Below are 13,706 nucleotides of genomic sequence, written 5' to 3' on the forward strand. Positions count from 1 at the left end.
ATTTCACAATATATACAAATATCACATTATTAAGTTGTACATCTGAAACTGTTACATGTCAATTATACCTCGATTTAAAAAATAAATTAGAGGGAGACGTTCCAGATGGCGGAGGAGTAAGATGTGGAGATCACCCTCCTCCCCACAAATACATCGGAAATTCATCTACATGTGGAACAACTCCTACAGAACACCTACTGAATGCTGGTAGAAGACCTCAGACTTCCCAAAAGGGTGCACGAGGAGAGGGGATTCAGGGCACCGCCTAAAGGAGCTCCAGAGATGGGCGCGAGCCACGGCTATCAGCACGGACACCAGAGACAGGCATGAAACGCTAAGGCTGCTGCTGCAGCCACCAAGAAGCCTGTGTGCAAGCACAGGTCACCATCCACACCTCCCCTCCTGGGAGCCTGTGCAGCCCGCCACTGCCAGGGTCCCACGATTCAGGGACAATTTCCCTGGGAGAACACACGGTGCAACTCGGGCTGTTGCAACGTCATGCCAGCCTCTGCCACTGCAGGCTCGCCCCACATTCCACACCCCTCCCCCCAACACCCCCCAACACCCCCCCTCCCCCCCCGGCCTGAGCGAGCCAAAGCCCCCTAATCAGCTGCTACTTTAACCCCATCCTGTCTGGGCAGGGAACAGATGCCCTCAGGCGACCTACATGCAGGGGCGAGGCCAAATCCAAAGCTGAACCCCCAGGGGCTGTGCGAACAAAGAAGAGAAAGGGAAATCTCTCCCAGCAGCCTCAGGAGCAGCCGATTAAATCTTCACAATCAACTTGATGTACCCTGCATCTCTGGAATACCTGAATAGACAATGAACCATGCCAAAATTGAGGTGGTGGACTTTGGGAGCAACTGTAGACTTGGGGTTTGTTTTCTGTATCGGATTTATTTCTGGTTTTATGTTTATCTTAGTTTAGTATTTAGAGTTTGCCATCATTGGTAGATTTGTTTATTGATTTGGTTGCTCTCCTTTTTTAAAAGAATATATAGATATATTTTTTTCCTTTTTCTCTTTTTGAGAGTGTGTATGTGTTTGCTTCTTTGTGTGATTCTGTCTGTATAGCTTTGCTTTTACCATTTGTCCTAGGGTTCTGCCTGTCCGTTTATTTTGCTTTGTTTTTTTTTCAGTATAGTTTTTAGCGCTTATCATTGCTGGATTTGTTTTTTTGGTCTGGTTGCTCTCTTCCTTCTTTTTTTTTTTTTTTCTTTTTTGATTACTTTTTAAATTTTTTAAATAATTATTTTAATTTTTTATTTTAGTAACTTTATTTTATATTTTTCTTTCTTTTGTTCTCTCTTTCCTTCTGAGCCATGTGGCTGACAGGGTCTTGGTGCTCTGGCCGGGTGTCAGGCCTGTGCCTCTGAGGTAGGAGAGCCAAGTTCAGGACATTGGTCCACCAGAGACCTCCCGGCTCCACGTAATATCAAACGGCGAAAGATCTCCCAGAGATCTCCATCTCAACGCTAAGACCCAGCTCCACTCAACAACCAGCAACCTACAGTGCTGGACACCCTATGCCAAACAACCAGCAAGACAGGAATACAACCCCACCCATTAGCAGAGAGGCTGCCTAAAATCATAATAAGGTCACAGACACCCCCAAACACACCACCGGACGCGGTCTGGCCCACCAGAAAGACAAGATCCAGCCTCATCCATCAGAACACAGGCACTAGTCCCCTCCACCAGGAAGCCTACACAACCCACTGAACCAACCTTAGCCACTGGGGGCAGACACCAAAAACAGCGGGAACTATGAACGTGCAGCCTGTGAAAAGGAGACCCCAAACACAGTAAGTTAAGCAAAATGAGAAGACAGAGAAACACACAGCAGATGAAGGAGCAAGGTAAAAAACCCACCAGACCAAACAATTGAAGAGGAAATAGGCAGTCTACCTGAAAAAGAATTCAGAGTAATGATAGAGAAGATGATCCAAAATCTTGGAACTAGAATGGAGAAAATATAAGAAACGTTTAACAAGGACCTAGAAGAACTAAAGAGCAAACAAACAATGATGAACAACACAATAAATGAAATTAAAAATTCTCTAGAAGGAATCCATAGCAGAATGACTGAGGCAGAACGGATAAGTGACCTGGAAGATAAAACAGTGTAAATAACTACTGCAGAGCAGAATAAAGAAAAAAGAATGAAAACAATTGAGGACAGTCTTACAGACCTCTGGGACAACATTAAACACAACAACATTGGAATTATAGGGGTCCCAGAAGAAGAAGAGAAAAAAGAAAGGGACTGAGAAAATATTTGAAGAGATTATAGTTGAAAACTTCCCTAACATGGGAAAGGAAATAGTTAATCCAAGTCCAGGAAGCGCAGAGAGTCCCATACAGGATAAATCCAAAGAGAAACATGCCAAGCCACATATTAATCAAACTATCAAAAATTAAATACACAGAAAAAATACTAAAAGCAGCAAGGGAAAAACAACAAATAACATACAAGGGAATCCCCATAAGGTTAACAGCTGATCTTTCAGCAGAAACTCTGCAAGCCAGAAGGGAGCGGCAGGACATATTTAAAGTGATGAAAGGGAAAAGCCTACAACCAAGATTAGTCTACCCAGCAAGGATCGCATTCAGATTAGACGGAGAAATTAAAACCTTTACAGACAAGCGAAAGCTAAGAGAATTCAGCACCACCAAACCAGCTTTACAACAAATGCTAAAAAAACTTTTCTAGGCAGGAAACACGAGAAGGAAAAGACCTACAATAACAAACCCAAAACAATTAAGAAAATGGTAATAGGAAAATACATATTGATAATTACCTTAAATGTAAATGGATTAAATGCTCCCACCAAAAGACATAGACTGGCTGAATGGATACAAAAACAAGACCCACCTACATGCTGTCTACAAGAGATCCACTTCAGACCTAGGGACACATTCAGACTGAAAGTGAGGGGATGGAAAAAGATATATCATGCAAATGGAAATCAAAAGAAAGCTGGAGTAGCAATTCTCATATCAGACAAAATAGACTTTAAAATAAAGACTCTTGCAGGAGACAAAGAAGGACACCAAGAGATCAATCCAAGAAGAAGATATAACAATTGTAAATATTTATGCACCCAACATAGGAGCACCTCAATACATAAGGCAAATGCTAACAGCCATAAAAGGGGAAATAGACAGTAACACAATCATAGTAGGGGACTTTAATGCCCCACTTTCACCAATGGACAGATCATCCAAAATGAAAATAAATAAGGAAACACAAGCTATACATGATACATTAAACAAGATGAACTTAACCGATGTTTATAGGACATTCCATCCAAAAACAACAGAATACACTTTCTTCTCAAGTGCTCATAGGACATTCTCCAGGATAGATCATATCTTGGGTCACAAATCAAGCCTCAGTAAATTTAAGAAAACTGAAATCGTATCAAGTATCTTTTCCGACCACAATGCTATGAGACTAGATATCAATTACAGGAAAAACTCTGTAAAAAATACAAACCCATGGAGGCTAAACAATACACTACTTAATAACCAAGAGATCACTGAAGAAATCAAAGAGGAAATCAAAAAATACCTAGAGACAAATGACAGTGAAAACACGACGACCCAAAACCTATGGGATGCAGCAAAAGCAGTTCTAAGAGGAAGTTTACAGCAATACAATCCTACCTCAAGAAACAAGAAACATCTCAAACAACCTAACCTTACATCTAAAGCAATTAGCGAAAGAAGAACAAAGAAGCCCCAAAGGAGCAGAAAGAAAGAAATCATAAAGATCAAATCAGAAATAAATGAAAAAGAAATGAAGGAAACAATAGCAAAGATCAATAAAACTAAAAGCTGGTTCTTTGAGAAGATAAACAAAATTGATAAACCATTAGCCAGACTCATCAAGAAAAACAGGAAAAGACTCAAATCAATAGAATTAGAAATGAAAAAGGATAAGCAACAACTGACACTGCAGAAATACAAAGGATCATGAGAGATTACTACAGGCAACTATACACCAATAAAATGGACAACCTTGAAGAAATGGACAAATTCTTAGAAAAGCACAACCTTCCAAGACTGAACCAGGAAGAAACAGAAAATGTAAACAGTCCAATCACAAGTATTGAAATTGAAACTGTGATTAAAAATCTTCCAACAAACAAAAGCCCAGGACCAGATGGCTTCACAGGTGAATTCTATTAAACATTTAGAGAAGAGTTAACACCTATCCTTCTCAAACTCTTCCAAAATATAGCAGAGGGAGGAACACTCCGAAACTCATTCTATGAGGCCACCATCACCCTGATACCAAAACCAGACAAAGACGTCACAAAGAAAACTGCAGGCCAACATCACTGATGAAAACAGAGGCAAAAATCGTCAACAAAATACTAGGAAACAGAATCCAACAGCACATTAAAAGGATCATACACCATGATCAAGTGGGATTTATCCCAGGGATGCAAGGATTCTTCAATATACGCAAATCAATCAATGTGATAAACCATATTAACAAACTGAAGGAGAAACACCATATGATAATCCCAACACATGCAGAAAAAGCTTTCAACAAAATTCAACCCCCATTTATGATAAAAACCCTCCAGAAAGTAGGCATAGAGCGAGTTACCTCAACACAATAAAGGCCATATATGACAAAACTACAGCCAACATCGTTCTGAATGGTGAACAACTGAAACCATTTCCAATAAGATCAGGAACAAGACAAGGTTGCCCACTCTCACCCCTATTATTCAACACAGTTTTGGAAGTTTTAGCCACAGCAGTCAGAGAAGAAAAAGAAATAAAAGGAATCCAAATTGGAAAAGAAGTAAAGCTGTCACTGTTTGCAGATGACATGATATTACACATAGAGAATCCAAAAGGTGCTACCAGAAAACTACCAGAGCTAATCAATGAATTTGGTAAAGTTGCAGGATACAAAATTAATGCACAGAAATCTCTTGCATTCCTATACACTAAAACGAAAGATCAGAAAGAGAAATTAAGGAAACACTCCCATTTACCATTGCGACAAAAAGAATAAAATACCTAGGAATAAACCTACCTAAGGAGACAAAAGACCTGTATGCAGAAAACTATAAGACACTGATGAAAGAAATTAAAGATGATACAAACAGATAGAGAGATATACCATGTTCTTGGATTGGAGGAATTAACATTGTGAAAATGACTATACTACCCAAAGCAATCTACAGATTCAATGGAATCCCTATCAAGCTACCAATGGCATTTTTCACAGAAGTAGAACAAAAAATTTCACAATTTGTATGGAAACACAAAAGACCCTGAGTAGCCAAAGCAATCTTGAGAAAGAAAAATGGAGCTAGAGGAATCAGGCTCCCTGACTTCAAACTATACTACAAAGCTACAGTAATGAAGACAGTATGGTACTGACACAAAAACAGAAATACAGATCAATGGAACAGGATAGAAAGCCCAGAGATAAACCCATGCACATATGATCACCTTATTTTTGATAAAGGAGGCAAGACTATACAATGGAGAAAAGACAGCCTCTTCAGTAAGTGGTGCTGGGAAAACTGGACAGCTACATGTAAAAGAATGAAATTAGAACACTCCCTAACACCGTACACAAAAATAAACTCAAAATGGATTAAAGACCTAAATGTAAGGCCAGACACCATAAAACTCTTAGAGGAAAACATAGGCAGAACACTCTATGACATAAATCACAGTAAGATCCTTTTTGACCCACCTTCTAGAGAAATGGAAACAAAAACAAAAATAAACAAATGGGACCTAATGAAACTTAGAAAAGCTTTTGCACAGCAAAGGAAACCATAAACAAGACCAAAAGACAACCCTCAGAATGGGAGAAAATATTTGCAAATGAAGCAACTGACAAAGGATTAATCTCCAAAATTTACAAGCAGCTCATGCAGCTCAATATCAAAAAAACAAACAACCCCATTCAAAAATCGGTAGAAGACCTAAATAGACATTTCTCCAAAGAAGATATACAGATTGCCAACAAACACATGAAAGAATGCTCAACATCACTAATCATTAGAGAAATGCAAGTCAAAACTACAATGAAGTATCACCTCACACCAGTCAGAATGGCTATCTTCAAAAAATCTACAAACAATAAATGCTGGAGAGGGTGTGGAGAAAAGGGAACACTCTTGCACTGTTGATGGGAATGTAAATTGATACAGCCACTAAGGAGAACAGTATGGAGGTTCGTTAAAAAACGAAAAATAGAACTACCATAGGACCCAGCAATCCCACTACTGGGCATATACCCTGAGAAAACCATAATTCAAAAAGAGTCATGTACCACAATGTTCACTACAGCTCTATTTACAATAGCCAGGACATGGAAGCAACCTAAGCGTCCATCGACAGATGAATGGATAAAGAAGATGTGGCACATATATACAATGGAATATTACTCAGCCATATAAAGAAACGAAATGGAGTTATTTGTAGTGAGGTGGATGGACCTAGAGTCTGTCATACAGATTGAAGTAAGTCAGAAAGAGAAAAACAAATACCATATACTAACACATATATGTGGAATCTAAAAAAAGAAAAAAAAATGTTTCTGAAGAACCTAGGGGCAGGACAGGAATAAAGACACAGACATAGAGAATGGACTTGAGGACATGGGGAGGGGGAAGGGTAAGCTGGGACAAAGTGAGAGAGTGGCGTGGACTTACATATACTACCGAATGTAAAATAGATAGCTAGTAGGAAGCAGCCACGTAGCACAGGGAGATCAGCTCGGTGCTTTGTGACCACCTATAGGGGTGGGATAGGGAGGGTGGGAAGGAGACGCAAGACGGAGGAGATATGGGGATATATGTATATATATACATATATATGTATATGTATAGCTGATTCACTTTGTTATGCAGCAGAAACTAACTGTTACACTGTAACTAACACCACTGTAAAGCAACTATACTCCAATAAAGATGCTGAAAAGAAAAATTTTTTTAAAAATACAGTGTGTTGAGTATCATGTATCCAACATTGTATAGGAACATGTATAGGAACATGTAATAACAGAGCAACAAGATTAATGTATAAGAAAAAATAAAAAAACAATAATTTTATATCTCATAATTGAGCATTTGTTATACATAAATTCAGGAAATCTCAGGAGAATGTTCAGATCCACCTGCACTAATAATAGCTGGAGAAAGATGAGTGGAAAAGCAAGACTCAAATCCGGGCCAAGAGACACAACGGATCAGGATAGGCAGAGGGCATTCCAGGTGCAGCACAAAAGGAACAGATTCATGCCAGCAAGGATTTGCACAGTAGCCCAAAAGGGATAATAAGGCAACCAACCTAACTGGATGGGAAGTGATGAGGAAAATGGTTAAGGAGTTGAGTGACAGTGATTATCATGCCAGGGAGTATGGACTTCTAGATGCAGGCACTGCCTGTCTGATTTAGTTGGTTAGCAGACAGGAGGAGCGGAGGACTGGGTGAGGCCTGAAGGAACATCAACAGTTCAAGGGGAGGAGGGAACAGGGCAACTTGCACCAGACAAGCAAGTCACAGGAAGTTTAACACTTCTTTCCTAAACTCCTTAAAAAGCAAGGACTTGCGGGACTTCGCTGGTGGCGCAGTAGTTAAGAATCCACCTGCCAATGCAGGGAACACGGATTCGATCCCTGGTCTGGGAAGATCCCACATGCCACGGAGCAACTAAGCCCGTGTGCCACAACTACTGAGCCTGCGATCTAGAGCCCGCGAGCCACAACTACTGAAGCCTGCGCACCTAGAGCCCGTGCTCCACAGTGAGAAGCCTGCGCACCACAACGAAGAGTAGCCCCTGCTCGCCACAACTAGAGAAAGTCCGCGCGCAGCAACAAAGACCCAATGCAGCCATAAATAAACAAACAAACACATAAATAAAAAATTTTTAAAAAGGACTTCCCTGGTGGTCCAATGGTTGGGACTCCGCGCTTCCAATGTAGGGGGCTGCACGGTGCGGCCAAAAAAAAGAAAGTAAACACACTCCTCCAAATTGTAAATCTAACAGTGATGCTGCAGAGTGTGTGAGTGGTGTGAGGGCTGAAGTGTGGCTTATTTTATTAATCATATATATGTAAGTAATCATATATATTTATGTTTATATCTGTAAGCAGACACTTTTTTGTATTAAAAAAGAAAAAAGATGGGGGCTTCCCTGGTGGCGCAGTGGTTGAGAGTCTGCCTGCCAATGCAGGGGACACGGGTTCGAGCCCTGGTCTGGGAAGATCCCACATGCCGCGGAGCAACTGGGCCCGTGAGCCACAACTACTGAGCCTGCGCGTCTGGAGCCTGTGCTCCGCAACAAGAAAGGCCGCGATAGTGAGAGGCCCGCGCACCGCGATGAAGAGTGGCCCCCGCTTGCTGCAACTAGAGAAAGCCCTCGCACAGAAACAAAGACCCAACACAGCCAAAAAATAAATAAATACATTTAAAAAACAAAAAAAGAAAAAAGATGTGAAAGTTACGGGAAGAAGTTTGAGAAATGTGTGGTCACCAGCATTAAATACCAAAGTGGTTAAAGACTGGAAAAGAGATAAAGTCACTGAATTGCGTAAGGAAATAATGGTGAATGCAACCCATAAATTTAGAGGCTCACTGATTATACTTTCTGGTAAACAGTTTTGCTCTCAATGGCATGAAGGCACGTACTAAAGATTGCTTACTGAATATTAGGCTAAGCACCTAACAACAGTACGTACACCCAATGCGGCTCCTTCTAATGACATGAAATTTTACCCAAACATAATTAAGGGAATTATCAAGCTGTTAGAGTTGGCAGAGCCCTTGGAGAGCACAGTCTCCCAGCCTCATGCTTACAGTTGATTGACTTAATCTCTGACAGACTATATCCCAAGTTAGCCAGGCACAGACAAGAACCCGGGTCTCCTAACTCCCACTCTGTACTTGTTTCCCCCCAATAAAGCACTGCTTATTAAGTTCATTTTACGACTACGTATGTTTGTGTAAGTTTTCCCTGTAAGTTGGGTTTTTGAAGTTACAACTATAGTTTTGTGCATTTCCCCTTTTGCTGTTAAACCATACATTAAAACCAACGTGCTAGGGTCAACACATTTGGGAAGTCTTAGTGACTAAAGATGGTCTTACAGTTCTGGTGACTTAAACATTCAGATAATGACTACCCTGTGTCTCTATTTCAGTTTCACTACCTTTTCTGAAACTTCAGTCTTCCCTAAAATTAACAGTCATCATACTACATACTAATTCTCCATCATTTAGCAGTCTACCACCAAAAAACTTCTCATAAAAAGAACTTTTTAACGTTTGCTATTGATTATAAGGCTCCATCTACACAATTATATTAGTCTGTGAATTTCTGAATTTGCTACTAAAAACCTTGTAGTGATACATAAGGTTCAAGTAAACATATCAGTCAGCCTGAAATCAGGTAAGCCTCTCTTGCCTTCGGCAAACATTCATTCTCCCAAACGTTCGAAGATATAATTTGCTGACATTACAGATCTTCAAGGTAAAAACAGAGCATTTCAATGTAGTGCCTATCAGTTTTCACATTTAAATCATGAAAAGAGCACCAACATAATACAAACTGCTTCTAAGTGATCTGTTTCTTGGCACTTACAGAGTAACAATATTTATAATTTAATAAATTTAAATGACTGGCGAATTCTAAATCAAACTGCTTGCCTGAAGAGCCATTATGGGGACTTCCTTGGTGGCGCAGTGGTTAAGAATCCACCTGCCAATGCAGGGGACACGGGTTCGATCCCTGGTCCAGGAAGACCCCACATGCTGCTAAGCAACTAAGCCCATGCACTGCAACTTCTGAGCCTGCGCTCTAGAGCCCGCAAGCCACAGCTACTGAGCCCATGTGCCACAACTACTGAAGCCCGCACACTCTAGGGCCCGCCTGCTGCAACTACTAAGCCAGCATGCCCCAACCACTGAAGCCCACGTGCCTAGAGCCCGTGCTCTGCAACAAGAGAAGCCACCGCAATGAGAAGCCCCCGCGTGCCGCAACTAGAGAAAGCCCGCGCTCAGCAACAAAGACCTAACACAGCCAAAAAAAAAAAAAAAAAAAAAAAAGTCATTATAATCATAGTACTATGCAGCCTTCAGGACATTCAATTGGTACCATAAACACAATGTCGGCTTGTGGCAGAGAGAGTATCACACATACTTAGATCACTGCACCAGTTTACTAGCAAGGAATTAGGTTGCCAAAGGTCTGTTCTCCCTTCAAACAAAAACAAACTCCCTCAAAAATAACAATAGCAACAAAAACGTCACAAAATAAAATATGGGCATAAGGACCAATCTAAGGATAGAATAAACTAATAAAGTGACTGCATAAATTTAGAACTGCAATGACTCCTTATGGTAAATTCTCAGCTGAATCTCTATTTCTTCTTCAGCTCTGGAAGGGTGGCTGGACAAGCCTCTGACAAAATTAAGGTCACATCTGAATGGTAGACAGAGCCATGTAACTCCCAGAGTATGTTAACTCAAGAGCTGGTTATTCTCTTTTCTCTCTAACCTCCCCTTCTGTTTGCAGGCTCTGTTTTCTGTCTACCCTTTGGTGTTCAGCTCTGTATCAGCAAGCACATCCCACAGAGCCTCAGAGATTTCTAAAAATCTTAAGAGTGGAAAGAACCTCAGAGGAAATCCAATGCAACTTCCTAGGTAGGACTCTAAGAATTTCCTAAGTACACAGTGTTTTTTAAGTTTTAGAATAAGATTCATTTCCCTTTTGGGGTCTTTGAGAATCTGATAAGATTTATGGGTCTAGAATAATTTACCCAAACACAGAAATGCACTATATTTTGAATAAAATGTCATAGGGCTTGCAGGTCTCTTATTAAAGTACCTCCTCTTTTGGTTATGGGTTTCTCCACTACGGCTGTTTCCTTCTTGGAGCTTTCCAATTCTATTTAATTAAAAAATAAGTTATCTAAAGTAAAACAACTTAAAGCAGAGTTTGAGTTAAGGCAAAGAAGACTCTGCCTGTTGCCCCTGGCTGGATGACAGTTTTCATTTATTCCATATATAACTTCCTTGGGACTTTCTGGGTAACTCCTATAATATACTGTTGTGAAGAGGTAAGACATTAAAACAGACAAAGCAGGAACAAAAAGAAAACCATCAAAATGAAAGGCAATAACGAAGAAATATTTTTTTAAATCTATATTAGAGAAAGTGTTCTTGTAACATTACAAGTTCCCCATAAACAGAGGGAATTCCCTGGCGGTCCAGTGGTTAGGACTCCGAGCTTTCACTGCGGAGGGCACGGGTTCAATCCCGAGTCAGGAAACTAAGATCCCGCAAGCTGTGCAGTGGCAGTTTTTATTCTCTCGCTCTTTCTCCTATGGATGATGGAGAACAAGCAGGAATAGTCTAACAACCCTCGAAAGGCAAACTCATCTTCCTCTCCTCACCACATCCAAGTAAAAAGTCTATCCAAACTTCTGGCTGTATTCTATTTTGAAGACATGGAACTACAGTTTACTAAACTATAAACAAGCTACTGGGAAATTTTACTTTAGATTTGCCAGTTCTGATTAGAAAGGGAAAATAAAGGCAACTAAAAAGAGATTTAATGGGCAACAGACCAGAATTTATGATGTCTTTTGAGCAGCAAGAATGCTTCAGATGAATATTAACCCTCTTCTGTTCTAAAGAGTTGTACTACTTATGTAGAAACATTTTAGCTCTAAGGCAGAGAAACATAGCTGATATCTAAAAGCCAAGTGAGAGCTGACAAGAGGAAGAGAATAAGGAAGCCCTTCTAGGTAGAAGGAACCGCCCATGCAAAGGAACAATGGCAGGAGGGAGCTGATGACACCTGGTAAGAACAGAAAGGTTGCCAGTATGGAATTAAAAGAAGATAGAGCCAGACCCTTCGGTTCCACAGGCCACAGTGTCATTTGCTTCCAAATGACTCCCCAATTATTCTCAGAAGTGATCATTTTGGTGGCTAAAAAGTACTGTTTGTTTTCTGACTACTATTTTTCTATCCAATAAATGTAGGTCATCTGCGTTCTAAGAATATAAGTTCTGGTTACCTGATTTCTAAGAACTTAAGATTTTTCCAAGGAAACTAACTGGCTATTTTCACTTAGTTGGTTCAAAAAACCAACCCAACCCATAAACACTCTAAACAGTCTGAGTTTTCCTCCTGCAGAAAATGTTACCTATCACTGGTTAAAACAGAACATAAGAGCTTAATATGTGTGTAGTCTGAATTAAAATTTAAATCTCAAAGATGTTTTGATATTTTCAGTAGTAGGTTTAAGGTCCTTAACCAATGCCCAAAGTAAACTGAAACTCAGCGACACTGAAAAAGAATGCCCTCGCTCTGCTGCCTGCACACAACACACACAAAAAGCTGTCCTTTTGACTTCGTATTTGGTACACACATATTGCTCATTCAGAAGTAATTCTTTTCCAGTCAATATAAAACTTTTGGGAGACAATTTATTGGACACACACATCTCTATGCCTTGCGTAGTATCGGAAGACTTTGTCCAACAAATTAAACTGCCCCCTTGGGCTCGCACCAGGAAACCCGCAAGAACCAGAGAAAGATAAACAAAAAGCGTTTCATAGTCTAAATACAGGCACTTCGGGAGATAACGCAGAGTTACAGCTGGGAGAAGAGCCGAAGTCCTACACAGGAGGAGAGAAAGTCTAAGCGGCTGACTTCGGTCTCTGACGCATTTCCTGCGCCCGCCAAACACGCTCGGTGGTCCTAGGTCGCCGTCGGGGACCCAGCGGGGAGGGACCCGGGATGAGGGGGCGCCGGCGGGAAGGGGGAGCCCCGAGGGGAACGGCCCCTCCCCAGGTGGAGAGGGAAGGAACTGGAGATGTGGAAACGGCCGCTTCTTAACTGCCACTTGAGAGCCGCTCGACTGTCTCCTCTCGCCCGCCCCGGCCGCGGACTCACCAGCTGAAGGAGTTTGAGGATTAGCCGGGTCCGCTTGAGCCGGCGCAGGGTGAAGTAGGCGGCGAGGCCGCTCCGGGCGCCTCTGGCGGGGCCCGGGTGCGCCTCGGTGGTGGATCTGTAGACCGCTCCGTTCTCCATCGCCCACGGTCCGGGAACGCAAGACCGCAACTGGCGTCGCCGACTTCACCGACTCCGCTACCAGGGCTTTCACTTCCTGGGCCTCCGCCCCACTTCCGGCCGACTCCGCCCCTGCCCCGCCTCCTCCAGAGCCCCGCCCCCTGCCGCGAGGCCTTACCTCTTCTCTAACTTCTTGTAAAGATCTGCGGAGAGACTCAAGGAAAGGGAACAGCAGGTGCAAATGCCGTGAGGATCCAATGACCTCGGCTCGTTATGAAACGGCTGGTGTGGCTAGGTTAAATAAGGGAGAAAGAGAGGCGGTGAAGCTGGAGATGTAGACAGAGGCCAGATAATGTAGGGGCCTTGCAGAGCAAGGGAAAAAATTGGATTTCATTTTAAGTGCTATGGGTTGTCTTGAAGGGCTTTCAGGATTTCTCCCTCCTGCTTCTCTCTGAATTCCTTCTAGAGTTAATTATCAAAATTGTTTCATTTACTTGTCTCTTTTTTTGTTCACCAGCTGCTACAGCCCTATATGTTAATTTTGTGTGAACTTAAAAGATACTCATCAAGGAAGGTAATTATATTTTAGCAACTGGAGTTGATCAAGTTACATGCTAGGCACACATATTTCCTCCACAACAAT

At 41.6% G+C, this 13,706-nt stretch overlaps 1 protein-coding gene across 1 annotated transcript in view; it reads right to left on the reverse strand.

Annotated features, from left to right (window-relative positions):
* The window catches only part of CMTM6 (CKLF like MARVEL transmembrane domain containing 6), a 41,455-nt gene extending 28,279 nt beyond the window's left edge, over positions 1–13,176 (reverse strand). Inside the window, exon 1 of the mRNA XM_036869952.1 lies at positions 12,947–13,176. Within this exon, the coding sequence (XP_036725847.1) occupies positions 12,947–13,084 (138 nt within the window). The 5' untranslated portion in view covers positions 13,085–13,176. The remainder of the gene's footprint in view (positions 1–12,946) is intronic.
* Positions 13,177–13,706: the final 530 nt, after the last annotated feature.

This window comes from Balaenoptera musculus, chromosome 11, assembly GCF_009873245.2.
Source record: "Balaenoptera musculus isolate JJ_BM4_2016_0621 chromosome 11, mBalMus1.pri.v3, whole genome shotgun sequence".
Classification (NCBI taxonomy): Eukaryota; Metazoa; Chordata; class Mammalia; order Artiodactyla; family Balaenopteridae; genus Balaenoptera; species Balaenoptera musculus.